This window comes from Brassica napus, chromosome A5 (assembly GCF_020379485.1).
Source record: "Brassica napus cultivar Da-Ae chromosome A5, Da-Ae, whole genome shotgun sequence".
Classification (NCBI taxonomy): Eukaryota; Viridiplantae; Streptophyta; class Magnoliopsida; order Brassicales; family Brassicaceae; genus Brassica; species Brassica napus.
The window spans coordinates 20,636,404-20,652,181 of record NC_063438.1 but is presented as its reverse complement, the minus strand read 5'-3'; the positions used below and the strand labels follow the sequence as shown (position 1 = coordinate 20,652,181).

Below are 15,778 nucleotides of genomic sequence, written 5' to 3'. Positions count from 1 at the left end.
ATCTTTTGGAGAAAATCTATTTATTGATTTATTTCTTAAAAATAAAGTTAACTTTATAATCTCTCTAGAGAAAAAAAGAAGTCATCATCAACTTTCTCTCTCTAACAAAAACCACCGGCCTCTCCTTGGTGTCATTGGGTATCATCAACTCGTTACAACAACTCACCGAGTCATACAACTGTACCCGCCAACTCCTTTTCAAATTTTTGAAACCAATCTAGGGTTTCTCTCAATGGATGTGGGTGTGGCGGCTAGTAACGGAGGAGAACCAATGTCTCCTCCTCCTCCTCCTGCGAAAAAGCGACGCTTTGGCGAAGAGATGAACAGAGTGGCGGAGATTGTGCTGGTTTTGTCGGCGTTAGGGAGGATGCGAGGAGGGAAAGCCCCGACGGAGATGGAACTCGAGCTGATGGTTGAAGCTAGGTCGAAACTAGCGGAGATGTGCCAAGAGTTTACTCCTAATGATATCATCGGTGGCGATGATGTTAGAGCTGTGATTGAAGATATGGGTTTGAATGGTAATGACCAGAGATTAGGATTCCGAGCTCGTAAGATCACTATCTCCGAGAAGCTGTCTCTTGGCAAAAGAAAGGTTGGAACTTTGTTTAGTTTCTTGCAAGAGAGGATGTGATTTTTCTTTGTGGCCTTTTGATTTAAACTTTTTTTCTACAGATGGAAGAAGCAAAACAGTTTCCGACACCTAAGACAATCAATGGTGTTGCATCTCCAGGTCTTGGTATGGCTATTGCATATTGTACGCTTTTTAACCAAACCATCGAGCTCCATCTTTAGGCATCGTTAATCTTTCTTTGCCCTTTGTTTCTGCAGGAAAGAATGCTTCTGTGGCTAATAAGTGGATTGGTAGTGTTAATCCAGCTGGGAGCTATCTCAGGCCTAAGATGATGCTTAATGGTGCTGCTTCTCAGGGCACTGGTAAGTCCTCTTTGTTTTCAGTAGATGCAGTTGTAGTGATAAGAAACTGATAGCCTTTTGACTAGGAGAATGGAGAATAGCGTATTCTGGTTGGTTAGTTAAATAGCCATATATCCTGATGCTATCATTAGGTTCTTAGCCCTGTAGCTGTAACTATCCTCTCTGCTCAGAAATTAGAATACTTTTTTTTTTAATGCGATCACTTTTTTGCCTTAAAGTTTCCAAAGCTTAACATGACTCGTGAGAAATGATGAATAGTGCTCCTGTTTTCTGTCTTGAGTTTCTCAATTTTTTTTCTCAAATTTTACTTGTTCCTGTGTTCCAGCAAATTCTTCTGCAAATTACTATGCTGGATCCTGGTCTACCCAACCTCAATCAACCATATCATTCGGTACTGCACCAAGTAAGAAGGTGCCTATTCAAAGCTCTGCCAGGGTACCAGATCCAAGCTTTAGGCCATTCATGTCTCAAACTCCGCACGGTACATTCCCGGGCACAAATCAGCCGATGCAGGGAGTCCATTACGGTCAGACTTATTCGTTTCAGAACAACCATAGTGACATCGCTAAGATAGTCTATAATTTTCTGCATCCACGACGGGTCAAACAGTATCCTTTGTGGAACCCACCTTCCAGAGATTATATGAGCAGAGCAATGACATGCCAGATGTGTGAAGGTACCATCAATGAAGTGGAGACTCTACTGATTTGTGATGCCTGTGAAAATGCATACCACTTGAAATGTCTGCAGGCAAACAATTTGAAAGGAGTTCCAAAGTCTGAATGGCATTGCTCAAAATGTGTGCTTGCATCCAATGGGAAGCCGTTCCCTCCTAAGTATGGCCGTGCTGTAACTACAAAGAAGGTTGGATCAGTAGATACAAAGGTTAATCTACAGAAACCATTTGTGACTACGGGTCCCAGAGTACAGAATCTTCCTGGCTTTGTTTCTGGAGCAGCAACTACATCTCATTCTGTGACTGCTAGTGTGAATGCAAATACAACTGCAAGCGCAGCAAAGACCACAAATACTGGGACACAAGGGTTTAGGGAAAGTCTCGTCGGTTGTACCAATTCTCCAGCACTGGTATCACTTACCAAGACTCCAAATCCTACAGCAATTGTAAGTAAAAGTGTTGTGGTAAACAATGGCTTCGTTTCAAAACCTCTAACACCAGTTGGAACCATGAGCAGCACTTCTCCATTGCCTGTTGGTAACCTGGTCACCGTGAATGCAATCTCAAATGCTACTTCGAGTACACCAGTAACTTCTAGCCTTGTAGCAGAAGCACCATCAGTTACCAAAAATGGAGACGGTAACTCAAGCGCCTCTGGTACGACTGACCATTCTATGCTAAATACCGAGCTTACGGCACTTGAGGCATTGTCTGTTACTTCCAGTGGCAATTCTCATCCGGAAGTGTTACATTCTGAGACTACAAAAACATCTGAAGATGAAGCTACAGGTCAATCATTGAATGCTGATGATGGTCTACAAGCTCCTCTGGAAAATGTTTCTAGCTGTGAGAATCCATCAGAGTCTACATCTCAGTCGGACTCTCTGAATGATAAAAGAACACCAGAGAACAGGCTAGAACTAGGCAAGGATGCCAGTGAGAAATTTGCGTCTGAACCTTGCCAGAACCACCCAACAGAAACTCCAACTGCAGTTGTATCAGATCAAGACTCGAAGATGACTGCTGAACCATTCATGCCAGAAGATAATTCAGCTTGCCAGCCAGAGGATACAGCGTCTCAGCCTCCTTCAGTGTCATCTTACCCTCATTTACAAACCGAGAAAGAAACATCAAACGCTCAAGATACTGTACAGAATGTCCCAGGAGATTCGCAAGAAGGCAAAGGATTGAATGGTCTAGATGATAGACCTCATGAACAGCCTTCAGATCCTTAGTTTGATAAATGGAATTCGATAAAGGAAGTAAACGCTGCCTAAAATTCTTGAGCAATTAACCAGTAGTTGTTATCTTCTTTCAGCTTTAGTTTTCGATGATAGAATATACATCTCATCTGTTAGGTAAAATCAGGAATGCTCAGAACATTTGGAGCAATGAACTTGCGAAAGCAATAGCAATAATAGACGGTGGTTTTGATATGACATGGGTGTACTTGCATATGCGTTCTAACTCTGTTCTCTAAAGTTTTAGGGAGCAATAGAATCAAGACACAGGGTTACCTTTCAACCTATGAATTAAAGTTATGTATAGTTCAACCGATTTGGATTCATGTGCTTTGTATTCATGTGCTGGGAACTGATTGTCCTCTCACCGAGTCACGACTCCTTCCAAACTTTATCAAATATTTTTATTATAATTCAAAGGTGCACCACCATAAACCAAACAATGCCAAGACTTGATATTGATATTCAATACTTTTGTTTTGTAAGTACTCTTTGTGTCTTAGTGGTGTACAAGTCTTTTAACAATACAAATGTGCTTTTATGCTCGAAAAGGAAGTTCTAGGGCCAAAGGTGAGTGCAAGATTAGGGTTAAAACAGTAAGCACATAGCTAAGACGGGATAATGGTATTAATCATAAGGGTTTTTGAAATTTTTCAAGAGCTCCGGAATGTCATACCCCAACATATCATCAACAGTCTGCAACATTTTTAGGCTTTAGCTTCTCAAACTTGTCGAAGTTGTAACCACTTAGCACCTCCCTAAACTGGTCCACGTTTGGGAAATCTCCTTTTGGTAAATGATGCTCTCTTTGTACCTGTTCCCATGTCAAAAACACATTGGTATCAAATTTTTCCCAAAATCAGAAATTTGCATATTGTTAAACTCCTTAGAAATCAGATCAACCTTTCCAAAGACGTCTTCCAAGTTATCCATCAGTTTTTGTTGAGCTTTGGCTTTTCCCATTATGGCTGGCATCTCTTTCTTCAAATGGCTGATGATGTACGCATGTATCTTTGCAGCTCTTGCCCGTTTCACAAACTCATTTATCTGTTATACAGAGAGAACACAGTTAGATTCCATCAAGAGGGGAGGAAGGGAAAGAAGGAAGCTTCACACTCACTCGCCGATCACAAGCTTTCTTTGGAATGTTTTTCAGATCAGAGAGAAGATCTTCTTGCTCCATTTCAAACAATTCTCTCCCAATTGGACCAGTTGAAGCTTCGTTAATGGGTTTATCACTGAACGATCTGTACAACGCAAGCAAAACAAGAACAACAAAACATAAACTTCAGTTTTAAACCGCTATATTGTCAACAAGTTGAAGGAACAGGTCCACTCACCCAATGTAGACACGGGCAACCTCAGGAGTATTGAGAACTTTTCCAAGTGACCACATGAGAGCTCCATACACCCTCATTAGCTATACAAGATACAGAGACAAGGGTGTAACTGTATCAGAACGTGGAAAACAACCAAAGGAGTGTGTGAAAGAAGGAACGAAATAAGAATCGTCAACCTGCTGAGTGTCCACTTGGTCAGCCTTATTCAGAACAACGCGGATCTTGTCATCATGACCACGTAAAGATGAAATAACCCGCTTGAACTCATCGCTTACATCCAGCTTGTGTGGATCGAACAGGAGGAGGATGAGATCGCACTTCGAGGCAAACCATGATGTAACACCTGTGAATTCATATGCTCGTTGAGTCCGTTGCTTCTCCCCTGATAAAACTCCAGGAGTATCGACAAATGTTATGTGCTCCAGCAGCTTCAATAAAGATGAATGGATCGGTAATTATCAGTAAATCAATATGAGAAAAAGTAAAGAACAGTCTCCATGGGGATGCATGAGGTTGACCGTACAGGGTGAGGCATCTGAGAACATTCAAACTTCGACAAAAAGGCAGTCCCAAAACTTGTAAGACCACTGAATGGCATATCTGCTTGAACCGCTACTGTGTTCCCCGGGATACTTCTTTCATCAGGTCCAGACTGTGAAACACAATTAACAGATCGAAATTACCCTTCATGCAAGGCGAAAATGAAATACTCCATCCACCATTGTCAACCATGTAGTAATTTAATGTGTACTATTGAAGACAAAACTCAAATGTTTAGCAGAATATGATGGATCATTCCTCCCACAAGTGAAACCATTGGTAAACTACAAATAAACATACCATGACGACAACAAATCTGTCAGTAGTTGGTTCTGGTCCAATATGAGCTCCTGAAAAAATGATAGTTGCCATTATAAGAAGCTGTTTTATAGCTTAGACTTGACCTGACTTGGTATGTCCTTGTTAAATATCCAAACTATATGAGTCCCAGAAGGAGGAGACATGATAAGGAGGATAACTTGCCTGGATAACTAGATTTAAGCATATGCTTAATGAAAGTTGTTTTCCCTGTGGAGTACTGACCCAGAAGCATTACCATAGGTTTGGCGTCGAAATCACTGTTCGTCTAAGCAAACACACAATTAGTTCAGAGGTCAATATACTTGATAATAATTATCCAGAATTGTTGTTACAAAAAGAACCAAAAAGTAATTCCCAACTTACCAACAAAGGAGATACAAAATCGTTAAACTGATAAGCAACTTCAAGTGGCTTCAGCTTCTGAATGTACAACCTCTTCAGGCCATCGATTATAGATGTTACGGAGGACAGAGAAATCTGAGAACACAACGATATTCAGTTTACACAAACTATAGATATTATTAATTAAAACAGTTATAAGCAGCTAAGGAAAACTCGACTTTAAGTCCACCAATGATATTTTTGAATCCATAATAAAGATTAGGTAAAAACGACAATCACACAAATACAGTATTTACTAGATATGGAAGTAAACTCAAGGCAATAAATGATTGGTGGTTAAATACACTGCTTGGAGCAAAAAAAAAAAGACAAACCTTTTTTGAAGATTTGGAAGAGAACCAATGAGCTGTAAGTGATGCATCTGCAGCCGGACTACCTGAACAAAATAAGAATCAAATGAGATATAAAAACCACGAAACTTAAACGGTTCGGTTTCAGTATAACGAGATTCGTTGTACCATTCGGATCACTCGACTTTGGTGAATGTTTCTTCTTCTTCTGCGTCGTTAAATGCACAGTCGTAAGTAACATATATTCAAACTTAAAAGACATGAAATGGAAAATGCAGGCCCAAATACTAACCGCCATTAATACGATGAGACCATCCATAACAGGAGGATTCATATTTTTGAAATCAACTGCAATTAACCATAGACATATCAGAAACTAGAAAACATTATATTAACTAGCCTTAGGAAGCTAATTAATATACACGGACTCACTGAGTATTGATTCCAGTTTTCAATCAACATACCGTCACTATGAAGAACTTCATGCGATATCTCATGACCAGTTTGAGCCAAAGAAACAAGCTATAACATTGAATCCAAGATAACAATTAATCAGATTCACAATCTTACAGAGAGACATGCACATTTAAAATGGGAGGGAGATGCAAACATGAATCTCTCAACCTGCATAGCAACGATAAACTCTTTGAATCCAAGATAGCCTTGTCTCTTTGCATCTGCAATCGCCCAGACCTATCAAAAATTTCACAAGAAGAATAAGAAGAAGCATAAGCTTCACAGTGTAGAAGCTCATCATAGATTCATAGGCATCTTTCTCTATACTCTAAGAAGCAATAGCCACGCAATCAATTATATACAAACCCTAACCTGCTTCAACTCAGGTCGAGGCAGATTCGACATGGAGAAGAACTTGATCGCATCGCTACCAGTAATGCGTCCATCTCCGTCTGCTCATATACACCAAAACAAGAGAAGCTCTTAGCGCGATAGATTGAATTAGAGAATCTAAGTTTTGAAGAAGGCTGCATCAAGTGAGACCTGAATCGGCGAATTCGAACCAGTCCTTGTAGATAATTTGATTCTCCTTGGAGCAAGAGCCAGCTGCGACGGAATCGATCTCCATCTCCGAGATAGGTGTGAATCCAGATTTGCAGAGATTGGGAGTTCAAATGGAGTTTTTTGAATACGTGAGATTACGGTTTCTGAGAAAGCGGGTTCTTCGTCCCGACGGCAAGGGAGGGGGGAAAGAGATTTAGAATGCACGAAACGTCCCTATATTTTTATAAAGTTGTACATATGCCCCCAATACTTATTGATTGATTGTACTAGCCCACTATTGGAGGATTTTGATTGCTCCTTGTCGAAACACAATTACTGAGGTGTTAAATAGTAAATACTCTCTTCTGTCAACATCGTAAATGCTAAATACTTTGAACAATTGAGTCAAATTTCTTAATTTATATGATAATTAAAAATTAATAGATTCTTAATAAAAACTAGGTGGACCGCATGCAGGTGCAGACATGAACATTAATATTAAATTGATAATTACATATTTACAACTATATAATACTTATGTTACATGTATATGGTTAATATGAAACATTCGATGTTACATATTGATATTTATACTATGTTCATATGAACAAATAATACATTAGAACGTTTAGAAAACGATCACATTTAACACTAATCTTAAAACATCAGAAAAATATAATTGAGAAAAAACAAATATTTCACGCATAACCCTAATAAAAAAATCAGCCATGAAATATAAAAGAGAGATTTGAATTACCTGAGATTTATTGTCATTGATTTCATTGTAACATCATAGATGATTTACGGTTTCTTTATCTAAGCCTTGAATCAGAATAGAGGTAATTCTAATAAAAATATTTAAAGATGTAAACAATCTCCAAAAGATAACAAATTATATAATTGATAGGAGAACGTCAATGAGTTTCAAAGTTTTTAAAAAGCTTTGAGATTACCTTTGGTTCTCAGACGTACCGAAGAGGATCACGCACAATAAATAAATTGCACTTGATTAACATACATATCTTATATTATATTCTTGATAAATGATTTAACTTTATAAAAAAAAATATCTTTTTGAAAGTGATGATCAGTTCCTGGATAAACAGAGTCGTCTCTTTTTGTTAGTTGAATCACTACTGATGCAAAAATATAGATAGAGATACAACATGGAGAGGAAGAGAATAAAAATAAACGGAGAAGAAGAATCCCCCATAAAATTACCAGTAATAGTGTTCTCGTCTATGAGTTACTTATTGATTATCATACACCTGCGCAAGATCACAAAAGTAGAATTTAAATTAGAACGATCAAAAACATATGAAAACTTAAAAGACAGATGCGTGAAACTAATGGAGGTAGCGTGATATTTATATAGCAAATTAGTTTAAGTTTCCAAATGACCTAGTTTTCAAGAGAAGCTATGAGATAGAATATCCTCTAATAAATTTTAATTCAGCTATGATATAGAATATTTTCTAATAAATTTTTTAAGATATTCTGGTTATAATATATACATAATTTTGGTAACTCAAATTTTGCTATATATATATTTAAATATTAAATGCATGATATTAGGAAAGAAGATATCTCGTCAGTTGATTGCAACTGGTTTTTGATAAAACAAATCCCACTATAAGGATTTAAATAATAGATAATAAGGAAAGAATAAGGAATTTTAACGTTAAAACCCTTCAACTAAGTTTGTTTTGGGTAAAAAACCTCAAACTAAGTATTTAACAAAAAAAATCCTTAAATTAACTTTATTTAATAAATTAAACTCTAACAGGTCATAATTACTATTACTACCAATAAATCTTTTTTTTTTTTTGACATCAATAAAGAAAACAGACTCCTATAGACTCTGTTAACCAAGAGGGTAGCTCTGCATCCATGTGAACGACGAACGACGGTTGAATTCTTGCACTACGTGCTAGTTTGTCCGCCTGTGTGTTCTGCGTTCTTGGTACATAGATGATCTCCGAGCTCTGAAATCCAGTACTAAGGGTCTTTATATCTGTCAAGTAGTTTGCAAACGCTGGCCATTCTTCTGGTTCCGAAACCATCTTCACCAATTGAGAACAATCTGTTGCAAATGTGACCCGAAACTGCCGCAAATTCCGCATACATTCCATTGCCCAGATTAGTGATTCAAACTCTGCATGGAGAGGTGAAAGACTAGCTCTGGTGTTTCTTGCACCCATCAAACCATCAAATCCTGATAAGGTGCTATACCATCCTTGTCCCGAGAAGATATCGTTTGCCTTCCATGAGCCATCGGAGAAGCACCATCTGCCCGGTCTCACCGGTATGGGAGCCATATCTCTCTGGTGTGCGTCATGTGACTCAGGAATCACCTGTGCATCAGCCCACAGAACAGATTCTGTCTCGGCCTTCCCAAGAGTATCACGAGGATCAATATCCAGATCACTAAATACCTTACTATTCCTTGCTTTCCATATGTACCAAAGTATCCACGCAAATTGATGATCATCCATCTTTGGAGTAACGCGCCAAAATAGATGATCTATGTTTGCATAGAGTGATTCCGTTGGAAAGATGGCAGGATTAGATGGAATCTTAGAGAGCGCCCATGTCTGAATTGCCGGTGGACATTCAAAAAAGACATGGTTTATAGATTCCTCTGGAGCCCCACATCGAGCACAACAGATATCTCCTTGCATCCCTCTTGCCTGCAAATTTTTCCTAACCGATAGACATCCAGATAATATTTGCCACAGAAAATGTCGTATTTTCGGTGGGCATCGAATTTTCCAGCAGAAGGACTTGAGTGAGTCTACCGTGGGTCCGTAGGTCTCTGCCTGAGATTGCTGATCTGGGTATACCCGCTCCACCTGATAACCTGATTTAACCGTATACCGTCCATTTTTCGAAAAGTGTCATCCATCTCTATCTGCCATCTGAGACCTACTCAGTGGTATACTTGTAATGATTTTCACGTCTTCAGGGTCCACCAAGGTGTGAAGAGCATGTAAATTCCATGAGCGTGAGTCTGGATCTATGAGCGAGTCAACTGTAAGGTCCGGGTAAAGAGAAGATTGGTTTTGATTTGCTGGTCTCGGGCGAGTGGTTGGGAGCCATGGATCATTCCATACGGATATGGTTGATCCTGATCCCACCCTTTTGATTAGTCCTTTGCTTACCAGAGATCTAGCGGAAATAATACTCCTCCACCCATAGGATGGGGAGTAGGAACGAATCGGATCCAGGGGTGATGCATTCCTGTAGTACCGACCCTTAAACACACGGGCAAACAACGTGTTCGGCTTTTCAATGAGTCGCCATAACTGTTTACCCAGCATTGCTGTATTAAAATCCGTTATGTCCTTAAAACCCAGACCACCCTGTTCCTTAGGCGCACAAACTTTATCCCAGGATTTCCAGTGCATACCTCTTGTGCTTCCCCCAGGGCTCCACCAAAATCTAGCCACAACACTGGTAATTTTCTTCGTGTTTGCTTTGGGCAAGCGGTAACACGACATCACATGATTTGGCATCACAGTGACTACCGATTTAATGACTACCTGCTTTCCCCCCTTAGTAAAATACCGAAAAGTCCATCCATTAACCCGAGAGCTTACTCTATCCTGTACAAATCCGAAAATTTGGATCTTTGATCCTCCCATATTTTCTGGGAGACCCAAGTAAGTACCCATACCACCAACATTATGTATTCCTAAGATATCTCGCATCATCTATCGTCTTGAATCCTCAATCTTATGTCCAAACTGAATGGACGATTTTTGAAAATTAATCAATTGTCCAGAGACTGCAGCATAATCCTGGAGGATTCTGAGAATGGTTTGACACTCTGCCTCTTGTGCTTTGCAGAAAAAGAGGCTATCGTCTGCAAAGAGGAGGTGAGATATCGAAGGACAAGCGCGAGCCACCTTCATACCAGTCAACTGTTTCTCCCGTTCCGCTTTTTTAATATTCACAATTAGCGCCTCTGTGCATAATATAAATAAATAGGGGGATAACGGATCTTCCTGTCTTAAGCCCCTTTGTGGGATAATAAGACCCCTTGGCTGACCATTGAGTAAGACTCTATATTGAACCAATGATATACAGGCCATCATAAGTTTTACCCAATGAGTATCAAATCCCATTTTCAGCAAGACTCTACTACCAATAAATCTTTAGTTTATGGGTTTCTACACTAAGTAAACATAGTTGAGGAATTTTACCATTAAAAATGAAAAAAATTCAAAATATTGTAATAGGAGGATAAATTATCAAAATACATTTTATAAATTAATGTATAAGCTTCTATAAATGACTTAGAACCTCTTATAATAATTTTAAACGTCTGATTTTTATAAATGTATTTATAATTTTATAAATGATTTATAAAGCATGCATTGAATTATTAGACATTAATAGTTATTATGATACTTTGTATACAAATATAATTCTTTCTATACAAATATAAAATCATTATATAAATTCAAATAAACACTTTTGTTTATTATTTTATGTAATATATAAATATGTAAAAAAATTGATCGCATTATTACTCTTTCATAGTTTCAACAATTAGTTACCATAAATAATTATTTCTAATATTATGTAGATTATTTAGAAAGTGGTAATTGAATTATCCTTTCCTTTTAGATATAATTATAATAAATAAAATTAAAAATCATCGGTCAATCAAATTATAACAATTTGAAGAGTTCATTTATGATCAACACGTAATAAAATTCTGATAAATTTATTTTGTAAAACAACGATAAATAATTTAAAAATCATATTAATAAACATGTTTGGATTTTGTAATATTTAAAATATTTATTATATAATTACATTCGAATACAATTCATCAAGTAGAGTATAAAACTATTATAATTATCTTATATAAAAATGCGTTCATTATATTTTATAGTTTATAAATATTAAAAGTAATAAATATAACATTATTAATCTTTTTATAATTTTGAGAATTAGTTGTATAAATTGTTATTTGTAATATTCTTTAGATTATATGGCAAGTGATGTTAAATGTTTTTAAACTTACCTTAAATTTTTAGATCTAATTTAAATAAATAAAAATTAAAAACAATCGACCAATCAAATTATAATAATTTTTTTGAAACTTCACCTATGAGCGACACGTCACCAAACCTCACTAAAGTGACTTCTCTTTTAATACACAGGGGATGTAGTGTTTTGAAATCTACAAAACAATCAACCTGATTTAAAAATGATTTAAATGCTAAATACTTTGAACAATTGAAATCTACAGCTATATACGTATTAAGTTTTATCTTCAAAAGAGAACTTTCAAAATTGATTTCAAATCTTGTAAGTAAATTGACTTAAAATTTTATTTTCATTCTTAACTGACTGAGTAGAGACCAGAGATCTCATAAATTCGATTGAATTAACAAGGAAAACAGATTCAGAAAGCAAAATCACAAAGTCAAATATAACAAGTTCAAACTCACAAAACATAGACAACAAAGACATGGGGCTTTGTAAGACCAATCTAATTTACTGTAAAGTTCTCTCGTTGAACATATGAAACTTGTTACAAACTCAACGCATTAAAGAATAAACAAGATGATTTACAAATGATCAAAAAAATTAGGAAATAGTATATGTTACAAAGAGTCTCTTGTGTACACCCACATATGTAAGCAATATCACCCAATAAGTGAGCCAAAACTTTGATGATCCAAGGAATAATGCTTCAAGAGATCCCAATGGTCTTACCCAAAAGCCAGAGAACAAGTGACATTTCAATCCCAAATATCGTATGAAGAGTACTTCTATCAAGTGTAAACCCAAACACTGTGATTCCTGCTTTATTATTCTCAAAGTAATTCACTGCAAAGTCCAAACAAAATTTGTAAAAATGAGTATAAATAACTAAAGATGTGAAGTAAATATATGAGATTTGGTTTGTATGCAGAGTAGATTATGTTACCAAGAGCTTGTCGTTTTTGGAATGATATGGTGCTATAAGCATAAGCAGGGATGAGATCATTGTTATCAAAATCATCTTCTTCGTCTCCATAATCCTCACTGTCGTCTAAATCTCCAGCATCAACATCTGTTGCATAGTACCCGTGTCCGCTTGATCTATCAACTAACCTTGGTGTCTCTCCATCAACTGTCTCAAAGGACTCTATTGTCGCGCAGACATGCCACTTGGCTGCAAGGCAAGTCACTGCCTGAGCCTTGTGTGTGATTTTTGAAGCACTTCGTAGTAGAATGAGCAGCGCAGTGAGTAGCGTCATTGAACATAGCTGAGATAAACAAAAGAGTTAGCAAAATTTGTCATCAAGATTCTATAGAAAGTTATAAAAAGACAAAACTCACTGCGAGTTCTCCAGCTCGGTAGATATTCAATTCAGCATACGCCTTAGTGGTGATAAGCAGAGAGTAAAACTGGCTTCCAGTGACAAGAATCAAAGACAACAATATGAAGGTTCTGTATCGATGGCTTATGATCCTCAGGTGACGTCTGATGCGGAGATGTTCAGACAAGATTGAACCAACGTCCGAATCCATCTGAAAGACTTGAGCGAAGTCTTGGAGCCTAAGGATCTGAAGATGACAAATGAGACGGAACAGGACACAAACCAAGAAGATCACGGTAGTACGGTAAAGCCATGAACAGAGCTCCATAACACAAGCGACCGTATCACTCAAGATAACGTTACCGAGGAAAGGAATCTGAGAAGCTCCTGAAGCGTACCACCAGATCTTGTATGAACTCATCGCTAAGAAACAAGGTGTGACGAAATAGGAGAGAATCTTAACCGATCTCTGCATAAATTCAAAACGATAAATTCAATAAACGAAGCTAAAATTTCAAGAAATCAAATCAAGAATGCAAAAAAAAATAAAAAACTTACGTTGAGCTGATTGGTGTATCCTCTTCGAACAGTCTCGCTCTCGTCCCAAAGCTTATCGAAGAAGAGGAACCGTCGGAGACCATACTTGCTGACGAATCTCGAGAGACAGATGAAAGAAAGAGCAGCGAGGCTGCTTAGAGAAAGCTGAACTACGGAATCGTACGGCCTCGAGTGATGACTGTCGCAGTCAGCGCAAGCGAGCATGAAGTGAGACGTGGCGGGAACCACGATCGTGAAAACGACGAACATGGACCAAGAGAGAACCGCCGTCCAGGGGCTGGACTGATCCACGCACATCCATCTCAGATACTTCCGGAAACTCTGGAGCTCGTCTTGCGCGTGTGAGACGCAGCGCGTGAACTTGCTTTCACGGTTGATCAACGGCTCTCGTCTTCCTCCTCCTCCGTCGCCTCCTGCTGCTGTTCCGATGTCGATGTCAGCCATGGATGATTAATATAATCAAGAAGCTTCTCTGTTTTTTTTTGTCTTCCAAATGCGATCTGATGACGCGGTTAGAAGCAGAAAGGACAGAATCAGGAACAGGTATAGTAGTTGAGGTTATTTATAGACAATGATTGATGCTTACGTGGCATTTTTGACAACTCATATAGACACAACTGCAAATTGTAAACCACTTGCTTATGATTACATCGCGTCTCGGTGTGGAGCCAAAGTGTAAATCTCAGTTTAACAAACGAACTTGTGTTGTTGAACCATTTGTAAGATTGACTTTGGTTTCGTAATCAAACAAAAAGAAAATGTAGTTATGTGTTCATGAAAAAAATCATGATTTGACAATCATGGGACACGTGGTATTGCTGATAGAGTGAAAAATATGTTTACTCCAAATATAGAGTTATTTGTTTTTTTTGTTCATCACTCTATTTTCTACTCTAAAATAGAGTATCATTGGAGCAAATTCAAACTCTATTATAGAGTTACTCTATTTTACAGTAAGCCATTGGAGATGGTCTTACGAAGATTTTTAATTTTTTTATAAAGTTTTTTTTTAGCCAATGTTATTATAAACATTGAAGATTTTTAATTTTACAACCTAATTTTATAAATAGTTAAATTGTATCTTTTTAACTATTAAATTATATCTTGAACAAATAGTTACAAGCAGATGTGGTAGACTAATGGGCATAAATTGGTTATGTTATGCTCCTAAAACATTATGTAAACATGATGTTTATGCTAGCAGGAGACTAAAGCTCCATGTATAAACTCTTCCTAATTTTTTAAATATATATACATATAAAAAAAATTAATTTTTACTATTTGTAACAAAATTGATGTAATCAGTTATTTTTCAGATATTTGTCCACATTTCTAAGATTTCTTAGTTTTAAGAAATGAATTTATTACAATATACATATAAAAAAATTAATTTTTACTATTTGTAACAAAATTGATGTAATCAGTTATTTTTCAGATATTTGTCCACATTTCTAAGATTTCTTAGTTTTAAGAAATGAATTTATTTGTCTTTTATAGACTACAATTTTTATTATTATCATTTATCGGCGGACAAATACGTGGCGATTAAAAAGTATTAGAAAAATATGAAGAGTTGAAAGAATACAAAGATGCTAGTGAACAAAACAGGCTGTAGGACAGCGACATGTGATAGGTCATGTTTAAGCCGTAGATTACGCAAATAACCGTACCTACGGCGCCACGTATGTTGTTAAGCTGTTCCAAATCACCATTAAATTAATTTGATGTCTAAATAAATAAACAAAATATAATTAGATCAAACTCACCTAGTAAACTCTCAAATTGTCTCCTTAACTTTTGATTATACGACTACTTAAAGATTTTTTTATAAGTCCCGGCGGCATGTTTAAAGTTCATTGGAAGGATGATGGAATCTATTTAGAAGGCACTAGAAATGAATAGAATTAATAATATTTTACAGATTTAAAAGTATTGTCTATTTTTCGAACAATTTATGGGCTTGGTTTTTTATTGCTTGTGACCTTGTGAATGGCTACCCATTCATGTCTATGTGGTGGAATTTTTTCTTAAAAAAAATAATACTACCAAGTCAAGACAGAGTTTAATATATTCGCAATGATTTTTCTTGAAATAGAGAGGTTGTATCTATTTTCTCAATGGTTAAACACGTTGAAGGTTTTGATTAAAGATTTTC

The 15,778-nt window shown here is 36.9% G+C and overlaps 3 protein-coding genes across 5 annotated transcripts; 1 reads left to right on the top strand and 2 right to left on the bottom strand.

The window, feature by feature from the left end:
- The first annotated feature begins 12 nt into the window (after positions 1–12).
- LOC125608828 (PHD finger protein At3g20280-like) lies at positions 13–3,269 on the top strand. The gene is made up of 4 exons (XM_048779344.1): positions 13–592; positions 673–736; positions 829–933; positions 1,259–3,269. Exons 1-4 carry the CDS (start codon positions 233–235, stop codon positions 2,842–2,844), a joined length of 2,115 nt encoding a protein of 704 aa, XP_048635301.1. The 5' UTR covers positions 13–232; the 3' UTR covers positions 2,845–3,269.
- Positions 3,270–3,283: 14 nt separating this feature from the next.
- On the bottom strand, positions 3,284–6,941 carry LOC125608829 (EH domain-containing protein 1-like). 3 transcript variants are annotated; one of them, XM_048779346.1, is made up of 16 exons: positions 6,743–6,941; positions 6,572–6,651; positions 6,368–6,436; positions 6,208–6,265; positions 6,036–6,094; positions 5,912–5,951; positions 5,768–5,829; positions 5,415–5,528; positions 5,214–5,316; positions 5,031–5,080; positions 4,714–4,842; positions 4,367–4,618; positions 4,191–4,270; positions 3,971–4,097; positions 3,754–3,897; positions 3,284–3,664 (listed from the first exon to the last, which is right to left on the bottom strand). In XM_048779346.1, exons 1-16 carry the CDS (start codon positions 6,825–6,827, stop codon positions 3,539–3,541), a joined length of 1,578 nt encoding a protein of 525 aa, XP_048635303.1. In that variant the 5' UTR covers positions 6,828–6,941; the 3' UTR covers positions 3,284–3,538. The 3 variants fall into 3 exon arrangements, with proteins under 3 accessions (XP_048635303.1, XP_048635304.1, XP_048635302.1); XM_048779347.1 differs by having other exon boundaries at positions 6,036–6,091; positions 6,743–6,940; XM_048779345.1 differs by having other exon boundaries at positions 5,912–6,091.
- Positions 6,942–12,165: 5,224 nt separating this feature from the next.
- LOC125608827 lies at positions 12,166–14,171 on the bottom strand. Its single transcript, XM_048779343.1, has 4 exons — positions 13,624–14,171; positions 13,085–13,534; positions 12,690–13,011; positions 12,166–12,589 (listed from the first exon to the last, which is right to left on the bottom strand). Exons 1-4 carry the CDS (start codon positions 14,065–14,067, stop codon positions 12,453–12,455), a joined length of 1,353 nt encoding a protein of 450 aa, XP_048635300.1. The 5' UTR covers positions 14,068–14,171; the 3' UTR covers positions 12,166–12,452.
- Between the last annotated feature and the right edge of the window lie 1,607 nt (positions 14,172–15,778).

What these genes read in the sequence shown, in the direction of transcription:
- LOC125608828 (XM_048779344.1), top strand. Translation starts at nt 233, where the DNA reads ATGGATGTGGGTGTGGCGGCTAGTAACGGAGGAGAACCAATGTCTCCT. An exon ending in TGTCTCTTGGCAAAAGAAAG is followed by an intron (nt 593 to 672) that starts GTTGGAACTTTG and finishes TTTTTTCTACAG; the next exon opens with ATGGAAGAAGCAAAACAGTT. An exon ending in TGTTGCATCTCCAGGTCTTG is followed by an intron (nt 737 to 828) that starts GTATGGCTATTG and finishes TTGTTTCTGCAG; the next exon opens with GAAAGAATGCTTCTGTGGCT.
- LOC125608829 (XM_048779345.1), bottom strand. Translation starts at nt 6,827, where the DNA reads ATGGAGATCGATTCCGTCGCAGCTGGCTCTTGCTCCAAGGAGAATCAA. An exon ending in TGAAGTTCTTCATAGTGACG is followed by an intron (nt 6,092 to 6,207) that starts GTATGTTGATTG and finishes GGTTAATTGCAG; the next exon opens with TTGATTTCAAAAATATGAAT. An exon ending in GTTCTCAGATGCCTCACCCT is followed by an intron (nt 4,619 to 4,713) that starts GTACGGTCAACC and finishes TCTTTATTGAAG; the next exon opens with CTGCTGGAGCACATAACATT.
- LOC125608827 (XM_048779343.1), bottom strand. Translation starts at nt 14,067, where the DNA reads ATGGCTGACATCGACATCGGAACAGCAGCAGGAGGCGACGGAGGAGGA. An exon ending in GATACACCAATCAGCTCAAC is followed by an intron (nt 13,535 to 13,623) that starts GTAAGTTTTTTA and finishes GAATTTATGCAG; the next exon opens with AGATCGGTTAAGATTCTCTC. An exon ending in ACCGAGCTGGAGAACTCGCA is followed by an intron (nt 13,012 to 13,084) that starts GTGAGTTTTGTC and finishes TGTTTATCTCAG; the next exon opens with CTATGTTCAATGACGCTACT.